Raw genomic sequence first — 15,875 nt, 5'->3', positions numbered from 1 at the left:
GCACACGAATATGGATACTTCAAGTCCTCAGGAGCTGGATGGGGCGGTAATTGCAGCTGAATTACCAAGCTTCAGCACGGTTTATGAGTTGCCTGGTAGTCAAGTGATAGCTGAGTTAGATGGTTCTATAGCAAGACAACAGAATAGCTGTATGTAGTGTAATTATTTAAAGGAAGGTGTAATCCACGGAATTTGGCGGAACGAGGGCACATGGTACCAGGTATATGAGACCACACCAGTATAGACTTCGGTCCAAGAAGACGATACATATATTTCTCATCATCTCAAACCTCACCCAGATCATCACACCGGTACAGTTGCGGTGTAGCATTGGGTGTTGACAACCATATACTGACTCGTGATTCTTTGGCGTCTATCTTAACGAGAGATATCCAGAGCTCTCCCCGCACGTTAAAATACAGACTATCTTCCACTCAATGTTTTGAGATGTTAGTATACTTATCATTGACAGCACAGAACGGGAGAACTCAGACAGATCATGTTTGCAGACGTGAAGAAATAAAATAACGTATGAACGTTTTGTTGCAATATGAACGCAAAGATGAGGTAAGCAATAGCAAACATGCTCCGAGTGCCAGGAGGATCAGGGCCTCGAGGCTTTACATTGCTGAGATCGGCCGTTGGAGCTTCAACATGAAGTTTCAAGCACCACCACGCAGTTAAGCTCTTGTTAGTACGATGTGACCTACTTTGAATAGGTCTTACCCAGCCAACGTTTCTCAATAGCTCACCATTTTCTTCACCAAACATCCCATATATTTGCATAAGAACTCCTTGTAGCAGTCATGTAAAGAATCGATCTCCTATTCGCTTCTGTCAGTATTTGCTTCTTTTTGACTCTTATGTCTTGTCAGAGACATTTGGAATAGTTCGAGCGCTAATCCTTCCTGGCTCCAGAGCCCTGCACAAATTGTTAAACCAGGGGTCCAGCACAGGGTTGCATTCCTCTGGCTGCTCAACCATAACGCAGCAAACTTTTAGCAGCGACAACATGAGATGGCCGAGCTCAAGCCGCGCGGAAAAGCTGCGTTTATTCCTAGATCAGTTGGAAAATCGACATCGATTGGTTTGAGCTGAAAATAGTCAAGGTAGGAAGAAAATGCTCGGCCCTTGCATTCCATCTCCGTATCTGCGTGAGGTGGTCCCCAATTTAGACCAATCCAACGCCATACGGACGTGCCGTGCTTAACCTTGCATCCACTCTTTTACTTTTGCAATACCCGATTCTGTTTGCCGCTTCCCTTAGCCACAACATGAGATCCGTCAGGCTAAATGGATGAATTTTAGAAATAGCTTTGTAAGATATGCTTTGTCCAAATCATCGCGCTGAGGGAAAGCTGGAACTCTCATGTATGCTGGGAATTCCGGCAACTCTTTGTTTTCGATGATCGTTCTACTGCTATTTGCTATCCAGGACCTCTAGGAGAGAAACCACCATAACAACATCTATCATCATATCGTTCAACTTTCACTCAAGTGAGATTATTTCTATAATACATCCCAATAATGGTCTTGAATGTCATGGCCATCTTTGTTCCTGTCACGCTTCAAGGATTTGGACATGAATGGAGGTTAACCTCCCATCATAAACAGCTGGTATAGAGCGTTGGAATGCGGCAGAAGTTGATGATGGAAACATCTCCGTCGGTTTCTGTGCCGTCTATTCTATTGACTACCAAAATTCGCAGACAATAACGCGCGCTGCAAGACCAAGAATCCACGTCCCGGTTGACGTCGTCAACAGTGCCTTTGGGTATTGTCCGAATACCGTCTATCAACCTGAAGTACGTGGAATGTTTGGTGCATATCTAGGCGCAGCAGAATGAACCTCAGTGTGCGGAGCGACAGACAAGCGTGTCAGCACCCTTTACTAGAGAGCCCTTTCTCATCATGTTTCCTTGCATCAAACATATACATACTAAATACCTATCATCTGGATCATAGTACCAGGACTGCCGTTTGCTCCCTCTCCCTCCTCCACATCACCGAGGGGAACATCCCCGCCATACAATATTCCTGTGACAAAAGTTGTGGGGCGGCAGAATGCCGCCTATCCCAGAGGAATGCTGACTACTAATGTTGCCGATACCGCTCGAGTCACCTTCCGGTCTGTCTCCACACATCCGAACCGGGACCCACACTCACCGTCAATAATGTATACATCAACAGCTCCAGTTCCCTCCCTGAGCATCCCCCTAGCTCCACACCTTCCGAGATACGACACCCTCTGGCGGACACAACCCGCACATTCCTCAAGCTTATTGGTGGAGTGATCTGCTGCATGGCATTAATCTGTCTCTTGAGCGTTCTTATCTTTTAGATTATGTATCTAATTATTCTAATTTTCGACCGGGTTTACCCTGATGGTGCTGGGTCGTGCCCACGACGCCGGCGGACAAGAGCTGTCTAAATTGGACTAAAGGCAGGCAACAACGGGAAAAAGCTGCATAGGGTAAACCCAGCGTGGGATAGAGGGAGTGGAGTAGTGTAATATGTACAGGGGGAGGTTCTTGAAACTGGTTGGCCTCAGGTATGTGTCTCGCTGGGATCTACTCCGGGTCGCCAGGCTCGGAACCTGGATGATCGGCACGCTGGGCTTGGGAGCGGGCCCGGGGGAGGGGAGCACGAGGGCGTCGTGATATCGGGATAGGGCGCCCTGTGGCAGCGTCCCAGGCTTGCTCGGAGAGTTCGACCTGGGAGGATCTGGACTTAAACAGATGGAAAAAGGACCAGAAGGCCATCCGGTCTAGCCTGCCAGCGAGTGGGTTGTTGAAGGAGATGAAAGGGCAAGAAAAGAAGTGGCCTCTGTACACCACACCGCCACAGGGACACCCTTCAATGGCCTCCGGGGAGGGGGGGGAGGGAGAGAGACGTGACGTTTTTGGGTAGAGAGGGAAGGAGGCCAAGTCACGCCCTGATGCCGCACGTTTGGGCTCCCACTTGGGCCTAGCCTTAAGGTCAGAGACTGCTTAGTGCAAGCGAAATCAACCGGGGTGAGGGAGTCGGGCAAGCCTAGTCCACCGACAATGACTGATCGGCAACACCACAATGCGGTTCCTCTATTGTACCCGTTGTCTATCCAGCAGGTACTCGGAGTAGAGGCCGACCAATCACCAGAGCTACGGGGTTATTATTTTCTCCACACCGGGAATACTACCCTCAGTGCCGTGCTTGCAACCTTGGTGAGAGATGACCACATCGACGTGAGCCTGGATAGGATCAATCCGCCGCTGACATCAGCCCTATATGAACCGGTATTGAGTTGGACGATGCCGTATAGAAGGGAGAGGGTAACGACCGCATTGAAGATATTGGGGCCTGCCGCAGTGGGGAACCCCCGGGCCCAGCATGCTCATCCTTATTCTTATTCTTATTCTATTTTTCGACCGGGTCCACCATGAGGGTGCTAGGTCGTGCCCACGACGACGGCGAGCAATAGCTACTGAACAAACCTATATACAAGTAACGCCGGAGGAAAAGCCTGCACTTGAGGCAAAAACCGGTGTAAGCCAAGGGGGGTTGTGTGTCTTGGGCTGAATGAGAGGTTCACACTTGTACGAACCCGGGGATGTGGATTTCCAGCTCCGACTCCGAATCCGAGGAATCGGTGTCGGGGTCGGTGCCCCTGTGGGACTGTGGTCGCGTACGGAGGAGGAAGTGGAGGGGTCTCAACGTTACGATAAGGCGCCCCGAGGCGACATCCCAGGCCTGGCCCCAGAGCTCGATCTGGCAGGCCCTGGACCTGAATAGTTGAAAAGAGAACCAGAACGCCCTCGGGTCCAGCCTGCCGCCGAGCGGGTTGTTAAAGGCAGCGAGGGGAACAAGCTCATCGTTTGGCTCCGCCGACACCGATCGAACTCCCCCGCCTGGACGGCGCTGTTTCAGCGCATAATCCGGAACACATGTCTTAATATGGACCCCAGGCAGAGGATGACAGGGATGTGGCCGCAGTTTCCTGTAGTGGCAGGTACGCTCCCATCAGGACGACACCCAGTGAAAGTTCCAGGCTACGATACTTGTACAGGTAGGTATAGGAAGGTTGCAGCAAACATGGAGCCTTCGAAGTTGCCTGGACATCAGGTAGACAGAGGGAAGATGGAGGGGATTGGTTTGGGAGGTGGTAAATATTTAGGAGGGGATGAAGTAGTGTTTGTGAGTGTAAGCTGAGGAGAAGAGGCATTTCAAGAGTCCTGAATGCCTAGTTATTGCCTTTTTTTCAAGGTGAAGCGGCGATGTAAGTGTATTTGACGTGGTTGCCTTGAGTGAAGACTTCACATCTTTTTGGATGTAACGGGGGGACTTGGTCTGGTGCAGACATGGGTCAACAATGGGTCAAATGGGTTAGACAATAGCCAATAATGATGTAGGATGCACAACGAAGTCAACTGATATGTGTGATAATCTTTCTTTGTCCTCAGTATCCTTGTGTTAAGGATAGGAAAACCAAGAGAAGTCTTTCATCGTGTCCGGCTGGCTTTCCCTAGAATCCTCCCGGCAATTTGATTCATTCCTTTCGGTTATGCGGCTCCAGATATCTCTTGAATCAACCACGGTTTGTGCCACTCACAATCATTCTATCTCCGGTGCCTTTGTGTTGGCACTTAGGTGTTGGATGTATAAGAAAACGGTGAATGTGGATGGGAGTATTTACTTGGGCGTTTCCCTGCAGGACACGCGGCCCTGAGGGAATCTGTCAAGCACAATGGGTGCCGCAGAATAACAACGCTCTACCTTTTAAACTACACACACGTGAAGGTGGATGAGCATGGCTCTGATATAAGGTCAAGTGTGCACCTGCTCTCAGTGGAGCCCGGGCTGACCAAGTAGGTTGACGGTGACCACACCGTGGTCACTTGCAGCTAACATTAGGGATACCCATTTTCCTCGGACTGCCATGTCAGTGTGACATTGGATGTGAAATTCACAGATTATACTAGTATACTATGGTGATCTATCGGCGAATTATGAAACTTCATGTCAATATTAGCAGTCGTGATTGATCTAAGCAGACAATTATCTCTTTACGTAGCAAAGACCTCAATTGTTGGGTTCATTGGGCATCCTTTATTATCAGAGTTATACCTGGAATCAAGATTCATGAGGCCGTAGTTCACTGCCCTCAACCCTGCCTTGAAGATAGCAGCTTCCAAAAAAAAGCCTTCTATCTCCTCTCCCCGCAGATTACCTGAGCAGCAGTTGCACCACCATAACTACGAGGACGTGGTAACTGCTCAACCCTCGCGGCAATCTCCTTGATTCTTTCTTGACGGTCATGAGCTTCGTAGCAGCCGATAAAAAAAAGAATCCAGTGATGAAGCCTGTACCATGTTAGTCAGTACCACACTCGAAATACAGGGACCACATCACCCAGCAGGTAGTACATACGTGACAAACACAGAAAACGCTATAAACACCCTCCCCATGTGAACTAACCGATTGTACACCACCTTCGCCACAGCCTCCACCACCTCAGGGGGGTCGTCTGAGGCCGCTATCCGCGAGATGTTGTCCCAGAATGCCTTTAGGCTGGGCTCAGTCCATATCCTGACAGCAAAATAAACGAGGACCACCCAGCCCAACCCCATTAGCAGGTCGAGAATGATAACGACGCCGGGATAAACGCCCCTGCGGCCGGCACGGCGATATATGCTGAGAGCCTCAGCGATGTCCCAGATGAAGGTTGCGATGAGCTATAGGGATAGTGGTTAGTGAGAGTGCGGGGGGTTGGGGATGTCGGTGATCTTTACCGGTCCGACGAAGGCTGCGGCAAAAAAGATGCCGTGGCCTATTTCATTCCATTGATTGAGGATCGAGATGCCCATGGCAGTTATGATGGCAAGGCAGATGATGTCAAAGGCACGAAGACCAAGCTTGATACGCCATAACCTTGAGGTGTAGATCGGCTGTTTTTTGGCACTGTCTGTTTCCATGGGCTCCATGTTGAGGGATGTGATTGGATAGTTCAGGTATCTAACAATGTTTTGCTGACAAACTTTAGAGAAGAAAGTGCATGTATACAACACAAAAGTTATCGTCTGCGTGTTTGGCAATCAGGTAGTCCCCAGCATAGTTATTACTCTCTACAATGGCGGAGTCAACACCAACATGGCTGTTTAACAGGCCTACTTACGTACTTACTAACGCACGGCACTTCCATCGTCGAGCTCGTATCGACTCGTATGATGCGCGGCTTTTTATGGCCCTTCATAACACAATCCGTTCTAGCGAGTCGAAAGCTTGGCCTCATGCTTGGCCGCAGTGTAGGATTAGGCAGCGTGCATCCTGATGATGTGGCCCTGCGGATTTCCAGAACCGCGGCGGCACAGCCACAAGAATAAAGTGTTAGATGCAACGGTGCAGCTGCACGATTACGTCTGCCGCAAAAGAAAACCAACTATATCGTGATAATTTAGGACTGTAAGGCTGGTTGGTTGCATGAATGCGACAGGGAAAATGTTCTACAGTAACTGGCCAACCTGGGCTTCCGTTAGGAAAGTAGAACTGATCAGTCCTAGCCCACATAGTGGTTGCATCAAATGGCAGTATTCAACAACCTTTGGTCCTGAAATGGTAACTATCTTTCAAAAAGGTGCATAATGGTTCTTTTTGACGGTTGAATGGGAGTTTATGTCGAAACGAAGTGGATACGCCAACCAAACAATCGTTTTCAGTTAGGATAATAATCGCACCAACAACAAGCCATTCCCTCAGTAAAGCGGATGCAGGAAGACTTGAATCGAAACACCTCATTGTAACACTGTTAGAATGACCAAGAGATTCTAACGGCCAATGTGTCTGTACAATGCCTGTTTATTCCCAACCCAGTCGCCCCTTCCAAGTCCCACGGCCTATCCCTTCCCAGAAACGCAACAGCCAGGCCATGTATCCAGCATATCAGTCGCTATGCAGCGAACTATCTAGTTAACTCTTTAATAACCAGCCGAGTACACGCTGGGTACGAGCAGACATCCGTTGGAAAGTTCAACGGAGGGTCCGTGCAAGAAGGGTCCCAGTCACCCAAGACCGGGACCACTCCTAGGTTCTTAGGTATCCTCCTGTACGAATTTTTTCGAAGACTCTTCTCAGGTGGGTTAGTGTCATGAAGATGACGATCGCCACCCTTAAGACCACGTATAGCCTCTTGTATACCGGTTAGCGCTTATTAGGAGGTGCCCGTTCGATAGCACGTGCTATTCCTCGCAAGAAGATAAATATCATACCCTGATTGAGGACATAAACTTTGTTGCAGCGTCACGGACCAGTCCATCCAGTCCATTATTAGTCCCCACCTCCCGATATCACCTCCTTAGGGGATAGACTCCGAAAAAATCTTCAGTTCTTCGAGCAGGGCCGTTTGTGTTCGAGGTATTCGTCCAGCTATTCCTTTCGAGCAAAGCCTGTATTGCGAATGGGTCAGCGAACACGGGCACAAGTGCCATGCTTCTCGAGTATTTGTGCTGCTTGTGCCGGTCTTGGCAGGAATTGAAGGACCTGCCACAGCCACGCTCGCAAGGGTAAAGGCGTTGGCTCGGGGTTCTGTACGTGTCAAAACACCAATGCTACCTTTGATTGGATGTGGATGTTGAGAAGGTACTGACAGTTGGGAAACAAACTTCGGGTCACCGTCTAGTTGAATGAGACCTCTTGAGGTAGGAGAGCTTGTCAGGCTGGAGTCGGACTGTTCATTGATGCTATAACTCGTTGTAGCCGCAAAAGACTTATCAGATAGTGGAGAGCTGGACCACTCTGTCTGCTTATCTGGAGTCAAGTCCAACTCAGGTGCGGATGGAGCCACAACGGTCGACCTTGACATGAAAGGTACTTTTGTCCAGTCACTCGGAACGCGTCATCAGGGGCAAGGGGATTGAGCTCAGTCACGACGTTACCAAGTAAAATGTTGTCGGCAACGTCATGTGAAGAGGCCAACCTAACCTCACCGGTCGCATGGCACGTATGTACGGCATCAGCTGGCAGAAACTGTGAGCTGGGAATCTCCAGACAGACACTCAAACAACAAGCAGCCAACGGTCCATCGAACCCGCCGTTTCGGAACTCTAAGCTTATCTCCCAGAGTGGGTTCGGTCAGTCCAACGAAACGCTTCTTAATGCATGATGCAACTCCAATGTGAAAATATCTCCCAGTGACGAAATAATCGACCCTGTGACCAATGAAGCAAGTAACTGTGTGTCGCCATCGGCTCCAAATGATCTGTTCGAGATAGTTGTCTATACCAAAAGGGTTAAAAAATTTCACTCAAGTTGACATCTTTTGTTCGAAATTGAAGTCTCTCACCTCCTATATGCCCCTCACATCTTTATCCCAGTAGTCAAGGGACAGGAGATTCCTGCATGCCCCTAAGCCCATTTTGCACATGTCCATCTGAGATTCCGGAAGCACAGAGCAAAACGAGCCCACGAGAGCATACCCAAGGGATCTTTCTCCACGTTGATCACTGCTACATTGTAAGGATATTGGGCAGTACGTGGGCAGTGCAGGGGTTAGCGGCCCCCATGCCGGGTAACAATGGATGAACCGATGGGACAAGTGACTGCTCACTTGTTGAATTAGCCCCAGCTGCCACAGGGCCGAAGTAAACAACTGACGGTCTCGGTTTGGATATGGCGTCATTGTGGAGAGCTAATGAACCGCAATCTAGCCTTTGAGACGGCCCTTCGGCCAAAGCTTTCCTCAGCCTGTTCTACAGGAGATCCCTCGCTAGGTGGCTTTCCGAGGGATCGGGACACGGTGACTTTCAGGAGTACCACGTTTGATTCAATCACACCCCCTCCCCCCGGGAATACGATCAAAACTTGCTCTTGTGGCGCAACGGTCTCATAGGCCACATCATCCGATGTCCTTCTCCTCTAACCTGCTCGCCAGCCGCATAGCCCCAGGGCGTCTTGGCATTTATATCATCTATTCGAGAATAGAAAATCACAACTTGAACTCTATGGCTCACCCAGAGACCATCAAACAGGACAAACTATCCCCATTCTACGCCCTACCCCCGGCCCCCCTCTCCCTCACACACGACCTTACACTCTCAAATGATACGCATCCCTAACAACGAAGAATCAGATTCAAAACCCTCTAGTTTAGGCATCCACATACCTCGCGCTCTTCCCTGCTTGCCCATTTTTCCCCTACATCTTTCCCTTTCCTAAGCTGTTGTCTGAGTGTTAAAGCTAGGGTCTTGCTTACAACAGTGGAACATCATTGATTATTTATTCATTCTTTTTTTCGACCAGATTCATCACCGAGGGTGCTGGGTCGTGCCCACGACGCCGGCGGGCAAAACTACCTGAATTGGACAAACTATAGGTAACGCCGGGAAAGAGCCGCATAAGGTAAAACCGGCGTGGGTTAGAAGGAGTGCAGTGTGCTATGTACAGGGGAGGGTTCTTCAAACCGGCAGGGCCCAGATAGCTGCCTCGTTGGGACCTACTCCGGGTCATTAGGCTCGGAGTCTAGATGATCAGTATGTTGGGTTTGGGGCGGGCTTGCAAGGGGGAGAGAGGGAGGTGCGGTAACGGGATAGGATGCCCTGTGGCAGCGTCCCAGGCTTGCTTCCAGAGTTCGAACTCGGAGGCCCTGGACTTGAACAGCTGGAAGGAAGACCAAAAGTCTCTGGGGTATAGCCTGCCGGCAAGTGGGTTGTTGAAGGAGGTAAGAGAGCGAGAAAAGAAGTGGCTTCTGTACACCACACCGCCGCAGGGGCACTCTTTAATTGTCTCTGGTGTAACAGGTGACTTGGTCTGGTACAGACAGGGATCGACAATGGGTCAAATGGGTTAGATAATGGCTACTGACGATGTGGGGTGCACAGCGAAGTCAATTGATACGTGTAATGATTTTTCTTGGTCCTCAGTGTTCTTGTGTTAGGGAGGAGAAGAACCAAGAGAAGTCTATCATGTTTGGGCAGCTTCGTTTATAGAATCCTCATCATGCCTCGGCCATATGGCTCATTCTTTTCGGTCACCCGGCTCCGAGGCCTCTGCCAGCAAGCGGAGAGGCACTGTCGGGAAAACTTCTCGAGGAAGGGTTTGGCTGAGTGCCCGCTCCATCGAGCCAAGGAGGATCTGTTGGCCTTCCAGCATCAGTGTATGTTCGGGGGAGGGACGCGACGTTTCTTGAGAGGAGAGGAAGGGAGGGCAAGCCATGCCCTGATGCCTGCGCGTTTGGGCTCCCACTGGGGCTTAGCCCTCACTGGAATATCTCCCAAAGCACCTCGTTGGGTGCCTAAAGGTAAGTGCTCCGAAGCAATATGGTTCGCAGATTTTCTCTGGGAAGATACTCGAAAAGATTCCAGGTTGACTGAATTCTCTTGAAGAAGATTGAGCCTTGGCCATGGCTTAGATTGGACAATGTGCAGCGCTCCGCTCAAGGACAGTTCACATTTTGTTCGCAAGTAGCGACTATTGCTTTTCATAGTTAGGAGTCAAGATTTAGATCAACCAACACCAAGGCTCACTAACTGCAGAGTCTGACACTCATACCAACTATTCAACGCTCCTTCTGTGGCGTGTTGATATCTGCCATTTTAGCTTTCACCACCAAAATATTTCCTCTGGGGATGGCCCGTACTAGATCAACACAGTCACATTCTTTGGGCATAGTAATATAAGACTACGATTGCGCGTTCGCTGAATGATGGAGTTTGCATGAGATTAAGGCTCCATAGTCGGGCCTGCTGGTTCAACAAACTTCTTGCCAGCCTGTCCACCCATCAGGCTGCGGGAGAATTCCCGAATTGGTCGTAATGCAGAGGGAGCATTATTTGAGGCAGCCAAGAGATGGTTGGTGGAAAACTGGTCTGCCATGTAGAGGCGAAATATCTATGTCTCATAGAAACGGAAGGCCCTGCAGGCCCTACACCTGAGGAATTGACGAAGTCACATTCCAGAACTTAACCTATATTCGTGCATCAAATGACTGGACACAGTTACGAGCGACACTTCCGAAAGATCCAGAAGGCCCGTGAGATTGCTTGGTCTTTGCACAGTCTCTCCTACACATGGGTCGACACATGCTGCATTGATAAGTTGAGTAGTTCCGAGCTGCAAGAAGCGATGAATAGCATGTTTGTGTGGTGTGCAAATGTGAGAGTCTGTTACGTTTACTTCTTGGACCTTGAGTCCGGGATCATGGAAGATCTTACTAGAAAGGTGACACGATGTCAATGGTTTGCTCGCGGATGAAAACTTTAGGACTTGATTGCGTCAAGCTAGGTTCTGTTTCTACAAGGAACGGAATTACCACGGTGACAAGCGGGAGCTTTCCTGCTTTATTGCAACAATCACGAAGATACCTAAGAGTGTTCTACAACCAGAAGCCTCTCTTTTTGTGCATTTTTGCGTGCTTTTTGGCCAGGTGTATATCTTGGACAACTCAGCGGACGACCACCTTACTGGAGGACATGACTTACTTCCTGATTTGAATCCTTGACATCATTATGCCCTTTCTGTATGGAGAGGGACATAGGGCCTTCGAGAGGCTACAGCTGGAGGTCATGAGAAAGACTCCTGACCTCAAGCACCTAGCGTAGGTTGACGGCAGGAAACCTAGCCCGGAATACTCTGGTATGCTGGCTGAGTCACAAGAACAATCCGCTGCATGCGGTGAAGTTAGCGTTAAAAACGCGACAAGTCCATTTATTCCGATTCCAGAGTCCAGCCTAAAGGTGTTCATATCGACGCTAGCCTGGTTTTGATATCTATGCCAGGAGTGAGGGAAGCCGTCATAGCAGGAACTACGTTCTTGATTTTTGCTGCACAAGCATAACAAATTTGGGAATTTGTATCTGAAAATTTCGTGTTGGGTTGTATTCACAATAGAGGTTTGATTTGTTGGGTCGTAGGGACCTTGGCTATCTACGATTGGGGAGATATCATGACGAAAAGCTTGGTGTAAGCAACTAAACTACCTCAGCACTTCCTCTTTCACCCCGGAGGCAATCCCGTGTTGTGGAACAAACGTTCCGCTTTTCTAAATTGAACCGAAGCCGTTGATTTTTTTTTTTGAATAATATCGTTAAGCTCCAAAGTCCTTAAGATGTTCGTCATTGGGTGTTTATCACCGCCAATCATGTATCCTATGAATGGTGGTTCCTCGCCTGGAAAACTCAAGTGGATCTCTGCCTATATCAAGTTTGGAAAGGAAATCTCACAATCGAAAGCCTAAGGCTAAATTTCGCGCTTGTTAGCTGGGACCGTTGGAATAACCCAAATCGGCCTTCCATGCTTATGGTATTTAAGCTCAGGACAATGGGCCCGGGCCTGATGGCAAATTTGGAAGTGGTCCTCGACCAATTCAATTCGGAAGTTGTATCTAGGCTTGGCTGATAGTCTGACCCTAGGAAATTTGCTGTTGAGAAAGCCTTTCAAATTCCTTGACAGGGAAAAGCGACAGTATTCTCTTTGAGATGTGAGAACCCTTACGCACAGGTGCTGCCAACTGGGCAAGACCGGAAAGATGTTGTTGAAATCACAATAAGCAAAGAACAGGCCCTGAACAAATGTACCTATCCCATAGTGCGGCTAGGTGTACAGCTGCGTCTTGATGGAAATGCAGTTCATAACAACTGATCCAGGTCATCCTGCAATCGTCGTCGATATGGGTAGCAAAGCTCGGCGGGTAGAAGAGCCGTATCCGAAGGATTGAAGTGTTTCCGTACAAAGATTGTACATCATATATTCAGGCGGTGACCTATGTACCTTGGTGAAGAGAACAATCGTTCTGGCAATTTATGAAGCCCGTGCAAAAATTTAGTGCCGTGGCCCGCTGTATCCTGCGTCCTTGTCAGGAACCGAAACTAACAGGATGAGCAAAAAAGTGAAAAAGACAAGTCCCCTCGACCGGAATCGAGCCGGTGACCTTTCGGTATCAGTAAACCATTTACAGCCGAACGTGATAGCCAACTACACCACAAGGGGCTCTGTTAGTTGTTTAGTGCGAAATTTGCATTGAGATCCTTGATTATTGGTAAGGTTACAGCGATGGTGGGTTCCAAACAGCCGGTTTCTTGGACGTTTTGAAGCAATACACAATATCCCAACACTAAACTTGGCGCTGCCACTTGTTATGTGGTAGGGGGAGCACTGATAGAAGAGAAAAAAAGGGTCTCGGCGGCTGTCGCACTTTCCTCGGGGAAAATTACGGACTGTATTACGTATAGTTTACAAACACTTGGGCGGGTCCTCACGGCATTGTTTCTCCCAGGTCGTTCAGCGACGCATTCATTATGCGTCTGTTGTGCCAACTCGCCGGCGATAGAAATCCGAGACTCCCGCAATCAGCTGATAGAAGTACACAATGGCTGACCGCTCCAAGCACCTTCCAGAAGCCGGATCGCAACAATCATTGCAGTGGAGCCGCATACATGGCCGACGGCCGGGAGAGTTCCCCATATTGGCACAATGACTGCGACGTAGCCCAGATCCCCGGCCCGAAGAGGAAGGTCATTGACAGCATAATGGGGATCCTCGGCGACGGCTCATCGCGGGGACGTCGTGGTATACAGGTAGCATACAAATGAATCCTAACTACGGGAGTTACACGACGCCAGGCACCATGCCACGCAGCAGTGAACTGCACGCGACGACGTAGCCTCGGGATGCGAGGCCAATCACACCTTAGTGAACTGCCTGCTTGGTTTGGATCTGTCCTGTCCTGCCCCTGGCCACCGCGTGCGTGTCACTGTTGAAGAGTCAGTCGGTCGTCAAGAGCGTTGAGGGGGTGGTTTTTCGTGGCTGAAATAACAGTCAAACAGCTTCCTCCCATATTACCTCCAACAGCTTTTCATCCCTCTCACAGCCTAAGGACAGCCAACAATCCACGTCCTGACCAACTAGGCAGATACATCATGAGGGCCACAGTTCTCTCCAGCGCCCTCGTGGCGGCCTTTGCGACCCAACAAGTCTCCGCGGCGTTCTTCCGCGGCACGGCCATGGATATTGGTCCAGACGATGAAGACGTTCACGCCCTGAACAAGCGCGCAGAGATCTACAATGGCTGGGGCACCTTCGACCAGCTCATTGACCACAACAACCCTTCCCTAGGGACCTTCAAGCAGCGCTACTGGTACGGCACCGAGTACTGGCGGGGCCCTGGCTCTCCCATCTACCTGACCACGCCTGGCGAGCAGAGCGCGACTGGCTTCAATAAGACGTGGCTAACGAGCTCGCGTCTCTCGGGCTTGATGGCTAACCGCACTGGTGGTGCAGTTATTATTCTGGAGCACCGCTACTGGGGCGAGTCGTCTCCTTATGAGGAGCTGACCGTCGATAACCTCAAGTACCTTACGCTGGAGCAGTCTCTTAAGGATCTGACCTACTTCGCGAAGAACTTTGTCCCTCCCTTTGATCCTTCCGGCAACAGCTCGGCCGACAAGGCACCGTGGATCTTCTCTGGTGGTTCATACTCTGGCGCTCTTGCTGGCTGGCTAGCTGCCCTGGAGCCTGGCACTTTCTGGGCGTACTACAGCTCCAGCGGCGTCGTTGAGGCAATTGGCGACTTCTGGCAGTACTTTGTTCCCGTGCAGGAGGCTACCCCCAAAAACTGCAGCTCTGATGTGAACGCTGTCATCGAGTATGTCGACACGATCTTGCGTTTCGGCACTTCTCAGCAGAAGAAGGCCCTCAAGGATAAGTTCATGCTTGGCGACCTGACTGATCAGGACTTTGCCTCGTAAGTTTCAGGGCCAGTGACAAATCAAGTGAACTCAAGCTAATTTCACTCTTAGTGCTCTGGAGTGGGGTCCTTGGCAGTGGCAGTCGACTCAGTTCTACAACAGCAAGGTCCAGGGCTACACCCCGTATTACCGCTTCTGCGACTATGTCGAGAACGTCTGGCCTGGTTCGAACAACAAGATACCTGGCGCTCTCGGCGTTGGTCTCTCCAAGGCTCTTGATGGCTACGCCAAGTGGATTAAGGAGGAGATGCTCCCTGGATGTATGTCTCCTTTCTTCCTATTGTCTCAGACCGTCTACTAATCGTGTCTCAGTCTGCGAGTCTGCCGGCTACCCCGAATGGAATGGCACTTACAACACTGGCTGCCTGCAGAACCAGAACCCCGACAATGTGGCTTACAAGGACCTCTCCCCTGGCAACTGGCTCAATCGTCAGTGGTTTTGGATGCTCTGCAACGAGCCGTACGTCCCCGCTCCTTGATCCGTCTCACATTTTACACACAGCTAATACCTCTCAGCTTTGAATGGTGGCAAGATGGTGCTCCCCTCTCCCGCCCTACCCTCGTCTCACACCTCGTCGACCCAGCCTACTGGCGTAACCAGTGCCCACTCATCTTCCCCGCCTCGCAGTCCAGCACCGGCAAGCTTGCCTACGGCCTGGCTAAGGGCCAGCGAGCGGAGCGCGTGAACCGCTGGACGGGCGGCTGGAGCGCGACTAACACCACGCGCGCCATGCACACCAACGGTCAGCACGACCCGTGGAGGGATGCTACCTTGTCTAGCATCTTCCGGCCGGGCGGTCCGGTTAAGAGCACGGAAAAGTTGCCTGTCAGGGTTGTCGAGGGTGGTGTGCACTGCTCGGATTTGTATGGGCCTAATTGGGATGCGAATGAGGGAGTTAGGAAGGTCGCGTATGATGCGGTTGAGCAGATGACGCAGTGGGTTGGTGAGTGGTATGAGGAGAAGGGGGTGGAGAAGCCTTGGAAGGAGTGAAATACCCTAGGTAATGGTTGAGCGATGATTGAGTAGACACGGCATATATGTCTTCACCTTAATGAATACATATTATTGGTTTCGCAAGGGTCCAGTTTCTTCTCAGTGTAGCCCTCTTGACAGCTGCTTGCATATGCAGGGAAGACGCCATGTGACACCAACACTCGTAGTAT

At 50.2% G+C, this 15,875-nt stretch overlaps 2 protein-coding genes and 1 non-coding gene across 3 annotated transcripts; 1 reads left to right on the top strand and 2 right to left on the bottom strand.

Moving 5' to 3' along the window:
• Nucleotides 1-2,570: 2,570 nt before the first annotated feature.
• On the bottom strand, nt 2,571-5,960 carry CTHT_0045630 (uncharacterized protein; the record flags this gene model as incomplete). Its single annotated transcript, XM_006694883.1, has 5 exons — nt 2,571-2,967; nt 3,584-3,897; nt 5,207-5,339; nt 5,455-5,711; nt 5,769-5,960. 5 exons carry the CDS (start codon nt 5,958-5,960, stop codon nt 2,571-2,573), a joined length of 1,293 nt encoding a protein of 430 aa, XP_006694946.1.
• A 6,907-nt stretch (nt 5,961-12,867) lies between these two features.
• Nucleotides 12,868-12,954, bottom strand: CTHT_0045620. Its single transcript is given in 2 exon segments — nt 12,868-12,903; nt 12,917-12,954. It is a non-coding gene; the product is annotated as a tRNA-Tyr (tRNA).
• A 929-nt stretch (nt 12,955-13,883) lies between these two features.
• Nucleotides 13,884-15,702, top strand: CTHT_0045610 (serine-type peptidase-like protein; the record flags this gene model as incomplete). Its single annotated transcript, XM_006694882.1, has 4 exons — nt 13,884-14,707; nt 14,763-14,971; nt 15,024-15,171; nt 15,228-15,702. The coding sequence occupies 4 exons, from the start codon at nt 13,884-13,886 to the stop codon at nt 15,700-15,702; spliced, it is 1,656 nt and encodes a 551-aa protein (XP_006694945.1).
• Between the last annotated feature and the right edge of the window lie 173 nt (nt 15,703-15,875).

The sequence above is a fragment of the Thermochaetoides thermophila genome, assembly GCF_000221225.1.
Source record: "Thermochaetoides thermophila DSM 1495 unplaced genomic scaffold scf7180000011818, whole genome shotgun sequence".
Lineage (NCBI taxonomy): Eukaryota > Fungi > Ascomycota > Sordariomycetes > Sordariales > Chaetomiaceae > Thermochaetoides > Thermochaetoides thermophila.
The sequence above is the reverse complement of the archived record's forward strand: the minus strand, read 5'-3'. Positions and strand labels throughout refer to the sequence as shown.